Source organism: Panulirus ornatus, chromosome 36 (assembly GCF_036320965.1).
Source record: "Panulirus ornatus isolate Po-2019 chromosome 36, ASM3632096v1, whole genome shotgun sequence".
Classification (NCBI taxonomy): Eukaryota; Metazoa; Arthropoda; class Malacostraca; order Decapoda; family Palinuridae; genus Panulirus; species Panulirus ornatus.
The window spans coordinates 14,046,822-14,067,439 of NC_092259.1; the positions used below are offsets into that span (position 1 = coordinate 14,046,822).

The window sequence follows — 20,618 nt, forward strand, 5'->3', positions numbered from 1 at the left end:
TACTCTCAACTTTCTCCTTTCACACATTTTTCAAAACTCAGTCATAAACCCCTACAGTTTCTCACTCAGCTACCAGAGCTGTATCATCAGCAAACAACTGACTCACTTCCCAGGCCCTCTCATTCTCAACAGACTGCATACTCGCCCCTCTCACCAAAACTCTTGCATTTACCTCCCTAACCACCCGATCCATAAACAAATTAAACAACCATGTGGACATCGCACACCCCTGCCACAGACTGACCTTCACTGGGAACCAATGACTCTCCTCTCTTCCTACTCATACACATGCCTTACATCCTTGGTAAAAAACTTTTCACTGCTTCAAGCAGCTTACCTCCCACACCATTTACTCTTAAGACGTTCTACAAAGCAGCTCTATCAACCCTATCATATGCCCTCTCCAGATCCATAATTGCTACATACAAATCCATCTGTTTCTTTAAGTATTTCTCACTCACATTCTTCAAAGCAAACATCTGATCCCCACATCCTCTCAGAAACCACACTGCTCCTCCCCAATCTGATACTCAGTACATGCCTTCACTCTCTCAATCAGTACCCTCCCATACAATTTCCAAGGAGTACTCAACAAACTTATGCCTCTGTAGTTTGAACACTCACCTTTATCCCCTCTGCCTTTGTACAATGGCATTATGCATGCATTCTGCCAATCCTCAGGCACTTCACCATGATCCATACATACCTTGAATATCCTTAACAACCAATCAACAACACAGTCACCCCCATTCTTCTTAAATTCTACTGCAATACCATCTAAACCTGCTGCCTTGCTGGATTTCATCTTCCACAAAGCTTTCACTACCTCTTTTCTCTTAACCAAATCAATCTCTCTGACCCTCTCACTTCACAAACCACCCTGACCAAAACATCATACATCTGCCACTCTATCATCAAACACAATCAACAAACCTTCAAAACTCACTCCATCTCCTTCTCACTTCATCACTACCTGTTATTACTTCCCCCCTTCACTGATGTTCCCATTTGTTCTCTTGTCTTACACACATTATTTACCTCCTTCCAAAACATCTTATTCTCCATAAAGTTTAACAATACTCTCTCACCCCTAACTCTCATTTGCCCTCTTTTTCAACCCTTGCTCCTTCCTCTTGACCTCCTGCCACTTTCTTTTTTATCTCCAAGTCATTTGCACTCCTTCCTTGTAAGTATTGTCCAAATACCTCTCTTTTCTCCTTCACTAACAACTTTACTTCTTCATCCCACCACTCACTATCCTTTCTAATCTGCCCACCTCCCACCTTTCTCATGCAACATGCATCTTTTGCACATGCCATCAATCCTTCCCTAAATACATCCCATTCTTCACCCACTCCCCTAACTTCATTTGCTCTCATCTTTTGCCATTCTACACTCAATCTCTCCTGGTACTTCCTCATACAAGTCTTCTTCCCAAGCTCACTTACTCTCACCACTCTTCTTCTCAACACTTTCTCTTCTTTTCTGAAAACCTCTACAAATCTTCACCTTTGCCTCTAAAAGACAGTGATCAGACATACTTCACCTGCCCCTCTCAGCACATTAACATCCAAAAGTTTCTCTTTTACACACCTATCAAGTAACACATAATCCAATAATGCCCTTTAACCATCTCTCCTACTCACAAATATATTTTTATTTATTTTGATTTATCGCTGTCTCCCGCATTAGCGAGGTAGTGCAAGGAAACAGATGAAAGAATGGCCCAACCCGCCCACATACACATGTATATACATACATGTCCACACACGCACAATATACATACCTATACATCTCAATGTACACATATATATACACACACAGACATATACATATATACATATGTACATAATTCATAGTCTGCCTTTATTTGTTCCCATCGCCACCTCGCCACACATGGAATAACAACCCCCTCCCCCCTGATGTGTGCGAGGTAGCGCTAGGAAAAACACCAAAGGCCCCATTCGTTCACACTCAGTCTCTAGCTGTCATGTAATAATGCACCGAAACCACAGCTCCCTTTCCACATCCAGGCCCCACACACTTTGCATGGTTTACCCCAGACGCTTCACATGCCCTGGTTCAATCCATTGACAGCACGTCAACCCCGGTATACCACATCGTTCCAATTCACTCTATTCCTTGCACGCCTTTCACCCTCCTGCATGTTCAGGCCCCGATCACTCAAAATCTTTTTCACTCCATCTTTCCACCTCCAATTTGGTCTCCCACTCCTCCTCGTTCCCTCCACCTCTGACACATATATTCTCTTGGTCAATCTTTCCCCACTCATTCTCTCCATGTGACCAAACCATTTCAAAACACCCTCTTCTGCTCTCTCAACCACACTCTTTTTATTTCCACACATCTCTCTCACCCTTACATTACTTACTCGATCAAACCACCTCACACCACATATTGTCCTCAAACATCTCATTTCCAGCACATCCACCCTCCTGCGCACAACTCTATCCATAGCCCACGCCTCGCAACCATACAACATTGTTGGAACCACTATTCCTTCAAACATACCCATTTTTGCTTTCCGAGATAATGTTCTCGACTTCCAAACATTCTCCAAGGCTCCCAGAATTTTTGCCCCCTCCCCCACCCTATGATCCACTTCCGCTTCCATGGTTCCATCCGCTGCCAGATCCACTCCCAGATATCTAAAACACTTCACTTCCTCCAGCTTTTCTCCATTCAAACTTACCTCCCAATTGACTTGACCCTCAACCCTACTGTACCTAATAACCTTGGTCTTATTCACATTTACTCTTAACTTTCTTCTTTCACACACTTTACCAAACTCAGTCACCAGCTTCTGCAGTTTCTTACATGAATCAGCCACCAGCGCTGTATCATCAGCGAACAACAACTGACTCACTTCCCAAGCTCTCTCATCCACAACAGACTGCATACTTGCCCCTCTTTCCAAAACTCTTGCATTCATCTCCCTAACAACCCCATCCATAAACAAATTAAACAACCATGGAGACATCACACACCCCTGCCACAAACCTACATTCACTGAGAACCAATCACTTTCCTCTCTTCCTACACGTACACATGCCTTACATCCTCAATAAAAACTTTTCACTGCTTCAACTAACTTGCCTCCCACACCATATATTCTTAATACCTTCCACAGAGCATCTCTATCAACTCTATCATATGCCTTCTCCAGATCCATAAATGCTACATACAAATCCATTTGTTTTTCTAAGTATTTCTCGCATACATTCTTCAAAGCAAACACCTGATCCACACATCCTCTACCACTTCTGAAACCACACTGCTCTTCCCCAATCTGATGCTTTGCACATGCCTTCACCCTCTCAATCAATACCCTCCCATATAATTTACCAGGAATACTCAACAAACTTATACCTCTGTAATTTGAGCACTCACTCTTATCCCCTTTGCCTTTGTACAATGGCACTATGCAAGCATTCCGCCAATCCTCAGGCACCTCACCATGAATCATACATACATTAAATAACCTTACCAACCAGTCAACAATACAGTCACACCCTTTTTTAATAAATTCCACTGCAATGCCATCCAAACCTGCTGCTTTACCGGCTTTCATCTTCCGTAAAGCTTTTACTACCTCTTCTCTATTTACCAAATCATTTTCCCTAACCCTCTCACTTTGAACACCACCTCAACCAAGACGCCCTACATCTGCCACTCTATCATCAAACACATTCAACAAACCTTCAAAATACTCACTCCATCTCCTTCTCACATCACCACTACTTGTTATCACCTCCCCATTAGCCCCCTTCACTGAAGTTCCCATTTGCTCCCTTGTCTTACGCACTTTATTTACCTCCTTCCAAAACATCTTTTTATTCTTCCTGAAATTTAATGATACTCTCTCACCCCAACTCTCATTTGCCCTCTTTTTCACCTCTTGCACCTTTCTCTTGACCTCCTGCCTCTTTCTTTTATACCTCTCCCTCTCATTTGCATTTTTTCCCTGCAAAAATCGTTCAAATGCCTCTCTCTTCTCTTTCACTAATAATCTTACTTCTTCATTCCACCACTCACTACCTTTTCTAATCAACCCACCACCCACACTTCTCATGCCACAAGCATCTTTTGCGCAGGCCATCACTGCTTCCCTAAATACATCCCATTCCTCCACCACTCCCCTTACCTCCTTTGTTCTCACCTTTTTCCATTCTGTACTCAGTCTCTCCTGGTACTTCCTCACACAAGTCTCCTTCCCAAGCTCACTTACTCTCACCACTCTCTTCACCCCAACATTCTCTCTTCTTTTCTGAAAACCCCCACAAATCTTCACCTTTGCTTCCACGAGATAATGATCAGACATCCCTCCAGTTGCACCTCTCAGCACATTAACATCCAAAAGTCTCTCTTTTGTGCGTCTATCAATTAACACGTAATCCAATAACGCTCTCTGGCCATCTCTCCTTCTTACATACGTATACTTATGTATATCTCGTATACATAGGAAAAGACAACAAAGGCCACATTCGTTCACACTCAGTCTCTAGCTGTCATGTAATGATGCACCGAAACCACAGCTCCCTTTCCACATCCGGGCCCCACAGAACTTTCCATGGTTTACCCCAGACGCTTCACATGCCCTGGTTCCATCCATTGACAGCACATCGACCCCAGTATACCACATCGTTCCAATTCACTCTATTCCTTGCATGCCTTTCACCTTCCTGCATGTTCAGGCTCCGATCACTCAAAATCTTTTCACTGCATCTTTCCACCTCCAATTTGGTCTCCCACTTCTCCTCGTTCCCTCCACCTCTGACACATACATCCTCTTTGTCAATCTTTCCTCACTCATTCTCTCCATGTGACCAAACCATTTCAAAACACCCTCTTCTGCTCACTCAATCACACTCATTTTATTACCACACATCTCTCTTGCCCTATTATTACTTACTCGATCAAACCACCTCACACCACATATTGTCCTCAAACATCTCATTTCCAGCACATCCACCCTCCTCCGCACAACTCTATCCACAGCCCACGCCTCACAACCATATAACATTATTGGAACCACTATTCCTTCAAACATACCCATTTTTGCTTTCCGAGATAATGTTCTCGACTTCCACACATTCTTCAACGCTCCCAGAACTTTCGCCCCCTCCCCCACCCTATGATTCACTTCCACTTCCGTGTTTCCATTCGCTGCCAAATCCACTCCCAGATATCTAAAACACTTCACTTCCTCCATTTTTTCTCTATTCAAACTTATCTCCCAATTGACATGTCCCTCAACCCTACTGTACCTAATAACCTTGCTATTATTCACATTTACTCTCAGCTTTCTTCTTTCACACACTTTACCAAACTCAGTCACCAGCTTCTACAGTTTCTCACACGAATCAGCCACCAGCACTGTATCATCAGCAAACAACAACTGACTCACTTCCCAAGCTCTCTCATCCACTACAGACTGCACACATGCTCCTCTTTCCAAAACTCTTGCATTTACCTCCCTGACAACCCCATCCATAAACAAATTAAACAACCATGGAGACATCACACACCCCTGCCGCAAACCTACATTCACTGAGAACCAATCACTTTCCTCTCTTCCTACACGTACACATGCCTTACATCCTCGATAAACACTTTTCACTGCTTCAACCAACTTGCCTCCCACACCATATATTCTTAATACCTTCCACAGAGCATCTCTATCAACTCTATCATATGCCCTTCTCCAGATCCATAAACGCTACAGACAAATCCATTTGCTTTTCTAAGTATTTTGCACATACATTCTTCAAAGCAAACACCTGATCCACACATCCTCTACCACTTCTGAAACCACACTGCTCTTCCCCAATCTGATGCTCCGTACATGCCTTCACCATCTCAATCAATATCTTCCTGTATAATTTCCCAGGAATACTCAGCGAACTTATCCCTCTGTAATTTGAGCACTCACTTTTATCCCCTTTGCCTTTGTACAATGGCACTATGCACGCATTCCGCCAGTCCTCAGGCACCTCACCATGAGTCATACATACATTAAATAACCTTACCAACCAGTCAACAATACAGTCACCCCCTTTTTTAATAAATTCCATTGCAATACCATCCAAACCCGCTGCCTTGCTGGCTTTCATCTTCCGCAAAGCTTTTACTACCTCTTCTCTGTTTACCAAATCATTCTCCCTAACCATCTCATTTTGCACAACACCTCGACCAAAACACCTTTGAGTTATAGGAATATAAAGAAAATGCATGGTGGACAAGTGAGATTAGAAATACTATGGAAGATAAGAAAAAAGCATAGGGTAAATTGCTTCAGAGGAATATAACAATAGAAATCCACCAAAGGGGAAGGAAAGAATATAAAATGTGTGAGCAGAATATTAAGAAGCTGATATTGGAAAGCAGAGAGAGAGAGTAGAAGATTTTAGAACAGAGTGACAATTTTTGGGAACATAAGAAATTGTACAAGGAGGAGAAAAAGGATAGAGGTGGATGTAAAAGTGGAAATGTTTATGAGAGAAGTAAGTAAGGGAGTTGCTGAATCAAAAGAAGGATGTGAATGAAAGATGGAAAGAGAATTTTGAAGAACTGATGAATGCTAAAGAAGGTAAAGTAGCAGTTGTTACATGCATGGGTAAGGAGGATGGAAGGAAGAGAATGCAAATGCAAGAGCCTATAGCAAAAATGAAGGTAAAATGGCAAAAATGAGGCTAGAGGTAGGAAAGGCACCTGGAGTGGATGGGATTATGGCTGAAATGCTGAAGCATGAAAGGGAAAGTGTGATAGACTGGATGCATTTGATACATAATTTAGTGTACAAATAGAAGATTGTGCCTGTGGACTGTGTGAAAGCTATTATTGTTCCTTTTTCTGAGATAAAGGTGCTAAGATGTAAGCAGCAATTATAATGGAAAAAGTGTGTTAAGTATACCAAGAAGAGTGTATGGAAGAGTGTTGACTGATAAGAGTGATGGTGTGACTGCATGCAGTATAGGTGAGGATCAAGGGGGATTTAGCAATGGTAAGGGATGTGTGGATTAGATTTCTGTGGTTAAAAAGCCAGAAAAGTATATAGCGAAAGGTAAGAAGTTGTATGCAGCTTTCATGGATCTGGAGGAAGGTAAGAAGTTGTATGCAGCTTTCATGGATCTGGAGGAAGTGTATGGCAGAGTTGAATGGAATGCTTATTGGAATGTATTAAAATCATGGGGCAGTGGGACAACTGATTGATGGTGTGAAGGCCTTTTATAGAGTATCAAATACATGTGTAACTGAGGATAGAAACTTAAGCAAAAGTTTTGGTATACATGTGGGTGTGAAGCAGGGCTGGGTGTTGTCACCATAACTTTTCAACATACAGTAAACCCTTGATTTCAGAGACTAATAGGGGAAGGGGTGTCCGTTAATGCCAAAAGTCCATTATATTGAACGTAACCTATTTCTGTGCCACATCTAATTTCATATGCTTTCTTTTAACTCCTCTATCACTGTTGGGTTGAGTGTGTGGAATATAGCTGGGCAGCAGGTACCCGGTAGCACGGGAACGCTTGCTGGGCAGTTGAAGGCAGGAGTTAGACTGAGATAGAGGTGATGCCACCGCTCTCCTGTGAAAGGTTGCCTCTTTTTATAATAAAGTGAGAATGGACTACCTGCTTTTCACTGCACCTCTTACATGGCGCAGTGAGAAGGATTCAAACCTACACAGGAAAATCCCAAGTTATTGCAAGGCTGCTTGCCTTCTTCAGGAGATGAGGTGCACCCAAGGAAATCGCCTTGTATGGAGAAAGTAATCCAGACAGCAAGGAGATGGATGCTTTCTCAAAAAAAAAAAAAAAAAAAAAAAAAAAAAAAAAAAAAAAGAGGGGGGGAGGGGGGGGATCATGGCCTGCATCTCCTCAGCCCATTCCCTCCCCCAGTCCAATGGACATGGTGAAGCAGCAGTAAAGGCAGCCAAATGGGTGTTGAGAAGCAACATAGGTGTTGGAGGTAGCCTGCACAACAGCAACGTGACTCAGGCTATGCCCCAGTATCCCCAGTATCTCTCCACCCCCTCAGAGAGGAGGAAAAGTCACCGGCACAGCTGGCAGTAGGAAAACAGTTATGAGATGGTGTCCCAGCACCTGGCAACATTATCTGATAAACCAGCAATGGAGAACTGCTTTGCAAAATAGGGAGTGGACACAGCAGAGAGCCAAGCTTGCATGCAGGGTGTCCCAGCAGATGATGCCCCAGGTGTCCATGGGCACCTATCTGTGTACAGGATGTTGCTTCGAAGGTTTGGGACAGGTTGGGCGTGGTAGTGGGGCTGAAGACCCTTAGACAATGCTCAATGAAGCTGAAAGGCAGTGGCCACCTGTCTTCGTGAAATTGTCACCTACACCTCTGGGTTTCGCTGATCCCCATGATACCTGTGGGTCAAGGGGAGTACTAACAAGGTCACCATGAGAAGGCAGGGTGAGACTTGAGTATCCCTCAGGGTACTGAAATTTAACAACTTTTCCCTATTTTAAGTTTTTTTTACTTTTCTCAGTAGCAGCATCTCCTACCTTACAGATTACAATACTAACCACCTAAATGTTCCCACCTAATACTTCTATCTATTGCTTTTGCCATTTAGCCAAAAGGCAGGAGTAGTGCAAAGTGCTCACTGCAGGAAACTCTCGAGTTACAAAGAATACACTCTGTGAGTTTAGTGTTGTCAAGTGTTATGTGTGACAAGGTGAGATTGTATGTTTCTTGACAGAATGCCAATAGTCCATGTGTGGGTGAGGCAGAACGAAAAGAAAGCTACCTGGGTCAGTGGAGTGCAACTTGACAACCACTTACGTGCTGGTTCACTATGCAGCCATCACTTTTCCTCCCAAATACTACCTACTTATGGGGTATGCTCATATACTAATTGCAGTACACTCTTAATTTTACCAAAAACCCCTTGGGAGACATAATATACACAAAATGTTATTTGTAATAATATTCACCATATTTCCAAGTTGTAAAATTACATGGATTATGAAAACTTTAGATACAATCATACTTTGTTTAATATACTACAGCACAATGACAATTTAACAATTTTGCTTTTGAATAATACCTGGTACACGTGTGCAGAATTCTCCAACCCAGAATCTGGGTCTACTACAGCACCACCTTTCAGCTTCATCTTCTGTTTCTCTGGCATATTTCTAATAAAGCGTGAATCTGAAAAAAAAAAAGTCATTATCATGCAATACCTGACGACATGATCAAATCTCTTAAATCTACATACATTAGAAAATCAATTTATATAAAAATCTGTAATCTGCTAGAGAACAACTCTCCTGCAAAGAACAAGTACTTAAAAAAAAATTAACATACATGTATGGTTTTGTGGGTACTGGTTGCCAGTTAGTATTCTGTGTGCTCTGTTTAGTGTGGTATACAAATGTGTGCGTGTGTGTGCGTCTGCTTGAGGTAGGGGAGAAAGAATTCTACCTCCTTATTCCCTGTGTGTCGTAGAAGGTGACTAAAGGGGGTGGGAGCAAGGGGCTCAAACCCCCTTCCCCCTCTTGTATTTCAATTTCTAAAAAAGAAAACATAAGGAGTCAAGCAGAGAGTGCTCACCCTTCTCAATGGCTCAGATCAGGACGTCTGAATGTGTGTGGATGTAACCAAAACATCCAAAATGAGAGGAGAGAAGAGATAGGTAGTATGTTTGAGGAAAGAAATCTGGAGGCTTGTTGAGTATACCCAGAAAATTTTATGGAAGGGTACTGACTGAGAGGGTGAAGGAATGTACAGAGCACCAGACTGGGGAGGTGCAGTGTGGTTTCAGAAGTGGTAGAGGATGTGTGAATTACGTTTTGCTTTGAAGACTGTGTGTGAGAAATACTTAAAACACTGAAGGATTTGTTTACAGCCTTTATGGATCTGTTGAAGTCGTACGATAGGATTGATAGAGACGCTTTGTGGAAAGTCTTAAGAATGTATGGTGTGGGAGGTAAGCTGCTAAAACCAGGGAGAAGTTTTTATCAAGGTGTAAGTCATGCATAAGTGTAGGAGAGAGGAAAGTCATTGGTACCCAAAGAAGGTTGGTCTGTGGCAAGGGTGTGTGATGTCACCATGGTTGTCAAATTTGTTTATGGATAGGGTGGTGAGGGAGGCAAATGCAAGAGTTTTCAAGAGAGGGGCAAGTGTGCAGAGGGCCTAGGATGTGAGTCGGTTGTTCACCAAAGATACAGCACTAGTGGCTGATCTGAGTGAGAAGCTGCAGAAGATGGCAACTAAGTTTGGAAATGTGTGAGAAAGAAGAAAGTTCAGAGTGAATGTGAATAAGAGCATGGTTATTAGGTTCAGCAGGGCTGAGGGACAAGTCAGTTTGGACGTAAGTTTGAATGGATAAAAATTGAAGGAAATGAAATGTTTTAGATATCTGGGAGTGGAATTGGCAGAGAAAAGAACTGTGGAAGAAGTGAGTCATAGGGAGGGGGAGAGAGCAGAAGAGGGTATGCTGAAATGGTTTGGACATATGGAACAAACGAGAGAAGAATGGTTGACAAAGAGGATATATGTGTCAGAGGTGGAGACAAAGGAAAAGCGGGAGACCAAATTGGAGGCGGAAGGATGGAATGAAAAAGATTTTGAGTGATTGGGGCCTGAACATGCAGAAGGGTGAAAGGCATGCATGTGGGCCTGGATGTGGATAGGGAGCTGTGGTTTCGGTGCATTACACATGACAGCTAGAGACTGAGTGTGAGCAGATGTGGCCTTTTCCCCCTCTGTTTCAAGGCTCTACCTCGCTGAAGCAGGGGGTGGCAATGCTGTTTCCTGTGGGGTGGGGAGGCACCGGGAATGGATGAGGGCGAGCAAGTATGAATAGGTACATGTGTATATATGTATAAGAATTTATATATGTATATGATAGTATGTATATGTATGTATGGTCGAGGTGGTGTGCAAAGTGAGAGGGTTAGGGAAAATGATTTGGTAAACAGAGAAGAGGTAGTAAAAGCTTTGCGGAAGATGAAAGCCGGCAAGGCAGCAGGTTTGGATGGTATTGCAGTGGAATTTATTAAAAAAGGGGGTGACTGTATTATTGACTGGTTGGTAAGGTTATTTAATGTATGTATGACTCATGGTGAGGTGCCTGAGGATTGGCGGAATGCGTGCATAGTGCCATTGTACAAAGGCAAAGGGGATAAGAGTGAGTGCTCAAATTTCAGAGGTATAAGTTTGTTGAGTATTCCTGGTAAATTATATGGGAGGGTATTGATTGAGAGGGTGAAGGCATGTACAGAGCATCAGATTGGGGAAGAGCAGTGTGGTTTCAGAAGTGGTAGGGGATGTGTGGATCAGGTGTTTGCTTTGAAGAATGTATGTGAGAAATACTTAGAAAAGCAAATGGATTTGTATGTAGCATTTATGGATCTGGAGAAAGCATATGATAGAGTTGATAGAGATGCTCTGTGGAAGGTATTAAGAATATATGGTGTGGGAGGCAAGTTGTTAGAAGCAGTGAAAAGTTTTTATCGAGGATGTAAGGCATGTGTACGTGTAGGAAGAGAGGAAAGTGATTGGTTCTCAGTGAATGTAGGTTTGCGGCAGGGGTGTGTGATGTCTCCATGGTTGTTTAATTTGTTTTGTGGATGGGGCTGTTAGGGAGGTGAATGCAAGAGTTTTGGAAAGAGGGGCAAGTATGAAGTCTGTTGTGGATGAGAGAGCTTGGGAAGTGAGTCAGTTGTTGTTCGCTGATGATACAGTGCTGGTGGCTGATTCATGTGAGAAACTGCAGAAGCTGGTGACTGAGTTTGGTAAAGTGTGTGAAAGAAGAAAGTTAAGAGTAAATGTGAATAAGAGCAAGGTTATTAGGTACAGTAGGGTTGAGGGTCAAGTCAATTGGGAGGTAAGTTTGAATGGAGAAAAACTGGGGGAAGTAAAGTGTTTTAGATATCTGGGAGTGGATCTGGCAGCGGATGGAACCATGGAAGCGGAAGTGGATCATAGGGTGGGGGAGGGGGCGAAAATCCTGGGAGCCTTGAAGAATGTGTGGAAGTCGAGAACATTATCTCAGAAAGCAAAAATGGGTATGTTTGAAGGAATAGTGGTTCCAACAATGTTGTATGGTTGCGAGGCGTGGGCTATGGATAGAGTTGTGCGGAGGAGGGTGGATGCGCTGGAAATGAGATGTTTGAGGACAATGTGTGGTGTGAGGTGGTTTGATCGAGTAAGTAACGTAAGGGTAAGAGAGATGTGTGGAAATAAAAAGAGCGTGGTTGAGAGAGCAGAAGAGGGTGTTTTGAAATGGTTTGGGCACATGGAGAGAATGAGTGAGGAAAGAGTGACCAAGAGGATATATGTGTCGGAGGTGGAGGGAATGAGGAGAAGTGGGAGACCAAATTGGAGGTGGAAAGATGGAGTGAAAAAGATTTTGTGTGATCAGGGCCTGAACATGCAGGAGGGTGAAAGGAGGGCAAGGAATAGAGTGAATTGGATCGATGTGGTATACCGGGGTTGATGTGCTGTCAGTGGATTGAATCAGGGCATGTGAAGCGTCTGGGGTAAACCATGGAAAGCTGTGTAGGTATGTATATTTGCGTGTGTGGACGTGTATGTATATACATGTGTATGGGGGTGGGTTGGGCCATTTCTTTCGTCTGTTTCCTTGCGCTACCTCGCACACGCGGGAGACAGCGGAAAAAAAAAAAATGTACATATGTGTGTATAAGAGTGGATGGGTCTTTTTTTTCTGTTTCCTAGCACTACCTTGCTGACATGGGAAATGGCAAGTATAATGATAATAAATAATATTAATAAGGATATTGATTGAGAGAGCAGAAGAGGGTGTTTTGAAATGGTTTGGTCACATGGAGAGAATCAGTGAGGAAAGATTGACAAAGAGGATATATGTGTCAGAGGTGGAGGGAACGAGGAGAAGTGGGAGACCAAATTGGAGGTGGAAAGATGGAGTGAAAAAGATTTTGAGTGATCGGGGCCTGAACATGCAGGAGGGTGAAAGGCATGCAAGGAATAGAGTGAATTGGAACGATGTGGTATACCGGGGTGGACATGCTGTCAATGGATTGAACCAGGGCATGTGAAGCGTCTGGGGTAAACCATGGAAAGTTGTGTGGGGCCTGGATGTGGAAAGGGAGCTGTGGTTTCAGTGTATTATTACATGACAGCTAGAGAGTAAGTGTGAACGAATGTGGCCTTTGTTGTCTTTTCCTAGCACTACATCGCACACATGAGGGGGGAGGGGGATGTTATTTCATGTGTGGTGAGGTGGCAATGGGAAAGAATAAAGGCAGATAGTATGATTTATGTACATGTGTATATATGTATATGTCTGTGTGGGTATATATATGTATACGTTGAGCTGTATAGGTATGTATATTTGCGTGTGTGGATGTATATGTATATACATGTGTATGTGGGTGGGTTGGGCCATTCTTTTGTCTGTTTCCTTGTGCTACCTCGCTAACGCGGGAGACAGCGACAAAGCAAAATAAATATATAAAAATAATAATAATAATAATAATAATTATCTATATCTATTTATTATTTATTATAAATAATCATACTTGCTCGCCTTCATCCATTCCCGGCACAATCCCAACCCACAGAAAACAGCATCGCCAACCCCTGCGTCGGGAAGGTAGCGACAGGAAACAGATGAAGATAGACCACATATGCTCACTTCCAAATGCAAGCTGTCATGCGTAATGCACCAAAACCACACATCCTCTACCATATCTGAAACCACTCTCCTCCTCCCCAGTCTGATGCTCCTCTATACATGCATTCACCCTCTCAGTCAATACACTCCCATACAACTTACCAATATACTCAACAACTTATACCTCTAGTTTGAAAACTTACCTTTTTCCCCTTTGCCTTTATGCAATGGCACTATACATGCATTCTGCCAATCCTTGGGGACTTCCCTATGATTCATACATACACTGAATATCCTTATCAACAACACTGTCACCCCCTTAGTAAATTCATCTACAGTACCATCCACATCAGCCACCTTGCCATATTTCATTTTGTGCAAGGTTTTCACCACCTCTTCTCTCGTCACCAAACTACTCTCCATTTCGCATACCACCCCAGCCAAAACACCTGCCACATTTAACAATCCTTCAAAATACTTACTCCATCTCCTACCCACTTCATCATTACCTGTTATCACTTCCCCTTTCGCCCCCTTCAATAATGTTCCCATTTGGTCTCTTCATACATTATTTACCTCCTTCCAAAACATATTATCATTCTCCCTAAATTTTAATGAAGTTCTCTCATGCCAATTCTCATTTGCCCTCTTTTTGAACCCTTGCATTTCCCCCTGACCTCTGCCTACTTTCTCTTATATATCTCCCAATCATTTGCACTCTTTCCTCCCTTTAAGTGCCATCCAAATGTCTCTCTTTTCTCTTTCACTAGCAACTTTTGTTTTTCATCCCACCACTTACTACCCTTTCTAATCTGCCCACCTCCCACGTTGCACATGCGACATGCATCTCTTGCCCATGCCATCATTGTTTCCCTAAATACCTCCCACTCCTCATCCACTCCCCCTCACTTCAATTGCTCTCACCTTTTGCCAGTCTCTGCTGATATTTCTTCACACAAGTCTCCTTTCCAAGTTTACTCACTCTCACTATTCCCTTCTCCCAAAAATGGTTCCTCTTTTTCGAAAACCTCTATAAATATTCACCCTTACCTCCACAAGATAGTGATTAGATGACCCTCTCAGCACATTTAAATCCAAAAGTCTTTCTTTTACACACATTAATCTCTTTTTTCATATTGATCACCATTTCCCACATTAGTGAGGTAGCACCAAGAGGCATATGAAGAAAGGCATATCTGCTCACATACACATACATACATATATAAGTATGCAAACATACATATATATAAATAAACATAAACGAGCATATACACACATGTATGCATTCGTACTTCCTCACCATCATCCATTCCCAATGCCACCCTGCCTCCACAGGAAATAGCACAAATGCAAAAAGGAAAAATCACATAAACATTCACGTCTTCTTCCCCACACCCGACCACCACCCCTGCGTCAGAAACATAACACCAGGGAACTTATGAATTAAGGCCACATCTGCTACCATCCATACACGAGCTGCCATATGTAATGCACCGAATCCACAGCAACCTATCCACCATCCAGGCCCCACAGACCTTTCCATAGTTTACTCCAGACATTTCACATGCCCTGGTTCAGTCCAGTGACAGTACATTGACCCCGATACACCACATAGTTCCAATTCACTCAATTCCAAGCAAGCCTTTCACCTTCCTGCATGTTCAGGCCCCAATCATTCAAAATCTTTTTTCACTCCATCTTTCCATTTCCAATTTGTTCTACCCATTCTCCTTGTTCCCTCTACTTCTGACACAATGCTGCTGAATGGAAGAAAATAATGTTCTCAATAATGTGAGGTTAAAACAAAATTTAAATATCTATGGTTCAAATTTAGCTTTTTCACTTACATTTTACCAAAAGAAATTACTGAGAATAAAAAATGTCTATGAATATATCAAATGCCTATCAAGTTTAACCTTCCAGTAGTCTATGACAGGGAAACTAAATCCAGCTTACCAAACTTTGACTTTGTTGAGGGTTTCTTGGAGTGAATTCTATCCTGGGGCTGAAAAAAAAATCAGTATCAAATGAATCTGAACTGTGCAAATAATCACAGTTTTAACCCTTAAATGGTAGCTATCAACTATAAAATGAGAAAAGAATTAAAAATGATTCAACATATTTTTCTCTTACAAAGTTTCTGTATCACATATTGCTGAAAATACTGAAAAAGTTTAATACTTTTCTCTATATTGGGGTAATGCTAAAACTAGAATATGCTTCTTAAGTTTGGTTACAGCACCTAAAGAAGCATAATGAGCTAATACAGAAGATCCAAAGGATGGCAACATGGATGGTGCAGTAGTGTTGGGGTATTGCATGATTTGATAGAATGATAATGACAGTGCAAGCACCTAAATTAATCCCATCTTTTCAATATAACAAGTGTCCTCACAATACCATGCAAGCCCAGTTGGCCACATGCCAAAGGGTGCCAATGCTATGTGTGCCACTCTGCCCACCACTTCAGTTTTCTACTAGCATTCAAAGAGTGAGGAAGAATTATTTGCCATCCACATTTTTCTACACTTGAACCATTCACCAATATGCCTAAGTGACCAGCAAATCCTCCTAATACAAGAGAGCTTGCCAAGATGACATGAAAAACATTACCCTTGGAGGAAACGTTCATGATAGTGATAGAATTTGAGCACAGATCTAATGCTATAGCAATTGCTTGCCATTATAGCATTTATGAGAGGAACATCCACTGGAATATGAGAGGAACATCCATTGGGAATACCTGGTTTAAAAAGAGAGATATACATAAGTATACTTATGTAAGTAGGAGAGATGGCCAGAGAGCATTATTGGATTACGTGTTAATTGATAGGCACGCGAAAGAGAGACTTTTGGATGTTAATGTGTTGAGAGGTGCAACTGGAGCAATGTCTGATCATTATCTTGTGGAGGCGAAGGTGAAGATTTGTAAAGGTTTTCAGAAAAGAAGAGAGAATGTTGGGTTGAAGAGAGTGGTAAGAGTATGAGCTTGGGAAGGAGACTTGTGTGAGGAAGTACCAAGAGAGACTGAGTACAGAATGGAAAAAGGTGAGAACAAAGGACGTAAGGGGAGTGGGGGAGGGATGGGATGTATTTAGGGAAGCAGTGATGCCTTGCACAAAAGATGCTTGTGGCATGAGAACTGTGGGAGGTGGGCAGATTAGAAAGGGTAGAGTGGTGGGATGAAGAAGTAAGATTATTAGAGAAAGAGAAGAGAGTGGCATTTGGATGATTTTTGCAAGGAAATAATGCAAATGACTGGGAGATGTATAAAAGAAAGAGGCAGGAGGTCAAGAGAAAGGTGCAAGAGGTGAAAAAGAGGGCAAATGAGAGTTGGGGTGAGAGAGTATCATTAAATTTTAGGGAGAATAAAAAGATGCTTTGGAAGGAGGTAAATAAAGTGCGTAAGACAAGGGAACAAATGGGAACTTCTGTGAAGGGGGCTAATGGGGAGACGATAACGGGCTAATGGGGAGGTGATAACGAGTAGTGGTGATGTGAGAAGGAGATGGAGTGAGTATTTTGAAGGTTTGTTGAATGTGTTTGATGATAGAGTGGCAGATACAGGGTGTTTTGGTGGAGATGGTGTGCAAAGTGAAAGGGTTAGGGAAAATGATTTGGTAAACAGAGAAGAGGTAGTAAAAGCTTTGCGGAAGATGAAAGTTGGCAAGGCAGCGGGTTTGGATGGTATTGCAGTGGAATTTATTAAAAAAGGGGGTGACTGTATTGTTGACTGGTTGGTAAGGTTATTTAATGTATGTATGACTCATGGTGAGGTGCCTGAGGATTGGCGGAATGCTTACATAGTGCCATTATACAAAGGCAAAGGGGATAAAAGTGAGTGCTCAAATTAGGGGATAGGGGAGAAAGAATACTTCCCACGTATTCCCTGCGTGTCGTAGAAGGCGACTAAAAGGGAAGGGAGCGGGAGGCTGGAAATCCTCCCCTCATTTTTTTTTTTTTCCAAAAGAAGAAACAGAGAAAGGGGCCAGGTGAGGATATTCCCTCAAAGGCCCAGTCCTCATCCTCTGTTCTTAACGCTACCTCGCTAATGCGGGAAATGGCGATTAGTATAAAAAAAAAAAAAAAAAAGTTTGTTGAGTATTCCTGGGAAATTAAATGGGAGGGTATTGATTGAGAGGGTGAAGGCATGTACAGAGCATCAGATTGGGGAAAAGCAGTGTGGTTTCAGAAGTGGTAGAGGATGTGTGGATCAGGTGTTTGCTTTGAAGAATGTATGTGAGAAATACTTAGAAAAGCAAATGGATTTGTATGTAGCATTTATGGATCTGGAGAAGGCATCTGACAGAGTTGATAGAGATGCTCTGTGGAAGGTATTAAGAATATATGGTGTGGGAGGCAAGTTGTTAGAAGCAGTGAAAAGTTTTTATCAAAGATGTAAGGCATGTGTATGTGTAGGAAGAGAGGAAAGAGATTGGTTCTCAGTGAATGTAGGTTTGCGGCAGGGGTGTGTGATGTCTCCATGGTTGTTTAATTTGTTTATGGATGGGGTTGTTAGGGAGGTGAATGCAAGAGTTTTGGAAAGAGGGGCAAGTTTGCAGTCTGTTGTGGATGAGAGAGCTTGGGAAGTGAGTCAGTTGTTGTTCGCTGATGATACAGCGCTGGTGGGTGATTCGTGTGAGAAACTGCAGAAGCTGGTGACTGAGTTTGATAAAGTATGTGAAAGAAGAAAGCTGAGAGTAAATGTGAACAAGAGCAAGGTTAGTAGGTACAGTAGGGTTGAGGGACAAGTCAACTGGGAGGTAAGTTTGAATGGAGAAAAACTGGAGGAAGTAAAGTGTTTTAGATATCTGGGAGTGGATTTGGCAGCAGATGGTACCATGGAAGCGGAAGTGAATCATAGGGTGGGGGAGGGGCGAAAGTTCTGGGAGCGTTGAAGAATGTGTGGAAGTTGAGAACATTATCTCGGAAAGCAAAAATGGATATGTTAGAAGGAGTAGTGGTTCCAACAATGTTATATGGTTGCGAGGCATGGGCTATAGATAGAGTTGTGTTGAGGAGGGTGGATGTGCTGGAAATGAGATGTTTGAGGACAATATGTGGTGTGAGGTGATTTGATTGAGTAAGTAATGAAAGGGTAAGAGAGATGTGTGGTAATAAAAAGAGTGTGGTTGAGAGAGCAGAAGAGGGTGTTTTGAAATGGTTTGGTCACATGGAGAGAGTGAGTGAGGAAAGATTGACAAAGAGGATATATATGTCAAAGGTGGAGGGAACGAGGAGAAGTGGGAGACCAAATTGGAGGTGGAAAGATGGAGTGAAAAAGATTTTGAGTGATCGGGACCTCAACATGCAGGAGGGTGAAAGGCGTGCAAGGAATAGAGTGAATTGGAATGACGTGGTATACCGGGGTTGACGTGCTGTCAATGGATTGAACCAGGGCATGTGAAGCGTCTGGGGTAAACCATGGAAAGTTCTGTGGGGCCTGGATATGGAAAGGGAACTGTGGTTTCAGTGCATTATTACATAACAGCTAGAGACTGAGTGTGAACGAATGTGGCCTTTGTTGTCTTTTCCTAGCGTTACCTTGCGCTCATGCAGGGGGAGGGGGTTGTTATTTCATGTGTGGCGGGGTGGCGATGGGAATGAATAAAGGCAGACAGTATGAATTATGTACATGTGTATATATGTATGTCTGTGTGCATATACGTATGTATACGTTGAGATGTATAGGTATGTATATTTGCGTGTGTGGACGTGTATGTATATACATGTGTATGTGGGTGGGTTGGGCCATTCTTTTGTCTTGTGTGGACGTGTATGTATATACATGTGTATGTGGGTGGGTTGGGCCATTCTTTTGTCTGTTTCCTTGTGCTACCTCGCTAATGCGGAAGACTGCAGGGAAAAAATAAAGAAAGAAAGAAATACTATTCTCAGCAGTGCCTGTGAAATTTCTTCCCTCCTGTTATTTGTAACATAAGTTTTTTGAAGCTGTAGTCTCTCCTTTTCTTCCAGGACAAGAGACAGTCTTGAGTGCTCCTGAGTCAATCCTGCAGTGTTTATTTGTTTGAAGCAGAAAGCATGTTGCTACTAAATGACACATACCAGCATTAAGCTATTCACTGCAGCCGGTTAATTTTGTGGCCTTCCCCCTATGTGGCAGTAAATGCAAAAATGAAAAAAAAAAATTGTATCAGCAATGAAATATTTTAATAAAGTACTCTCCCTCATGGTGACAATGAAGGATTTGGAATTCATTTCACTATCAACATGTGCATACTTTTGAAGTTGCATAGCTCTCTCTACTCTGCCAGATATGCAATGCAGCAGCAGGATTTTTTGCTTCCTCTCTTAAATTTCTAGTGAAAGTGTAGTAACAGCTTTATATGAATAACTGCTTTTTTTTATTATCATTATTATACTTAGTTGCTGTCTCCCGTGTTAGCGAGGTAGTGTAAGGAAACAGACGAAAGAATGGCCCAACCCACCCACATACACGTGTATATATATATATACACGCTCACACATGCACATGTACGTACCTATACATTTCAACGTATACATACATATGCATATGCAGACATATACATATATACACGTGTACACATCCCCACTTGCTGCCTTCATCCATTGCCGTCGTCACCCCACCACACATGAAATGGCACCCCTCTCCCCCGCGTGCATGTGAGGTAGCGCTAGGAAAAGACAACAAAGGCCACATTCGTTCACACTCAGTCTCTAGCTGTCATGTGTAATGCACCGAAACCACAGCTCTCTTTCCATATCCAGGCCCCACAAAACTTTCCAGTTAGTTTAGCCCAGACGCTTCACGTGCCCTGGTTCAATCCAGTGACAGCACGACAACCCGGTATACCATATTGTTCCAATTCACTCTATTCCTTGCACACCTTTCACCCTCCTATATATTCAGGCCCTGATCACTCAAAATATTTTTCACTCAATCCTTTCACCTCCAATTTGGTCTTCCACTTCTCCTCGTTCC

General features: G+C 42.5%; 1 protein-coding gene across 1 annotated transcript in view; it reads right to left on the bottom strand.

Moving 5' to 3' along the window:
• Positions 1 to 20,618, bottom strand: part of Parp1 (Poly-(ADP-ribose) polymerase) — a 497,767-nt gene that overhangs the window by 41,988 nt on the left and 435,161 nt on the right. Inside the window, exons 12-13 of the mRNA XM_071683522.1 lie at positions 15,611 to 15,659; positions 9,095 to 9,201 (exon numbers count right to left, since the gene is read on the bottom strand). Of these exons, the coding sequence (XP_071539623.1) occupies positions 9,095 to 9,201; positions 15,611 to 15,659 (156 nt within the window). The remainder of the gene's footprint in view (positions 1 to 9,094; positions 9,202 to 15,610; positions 15,660 to 20,618) is intronic.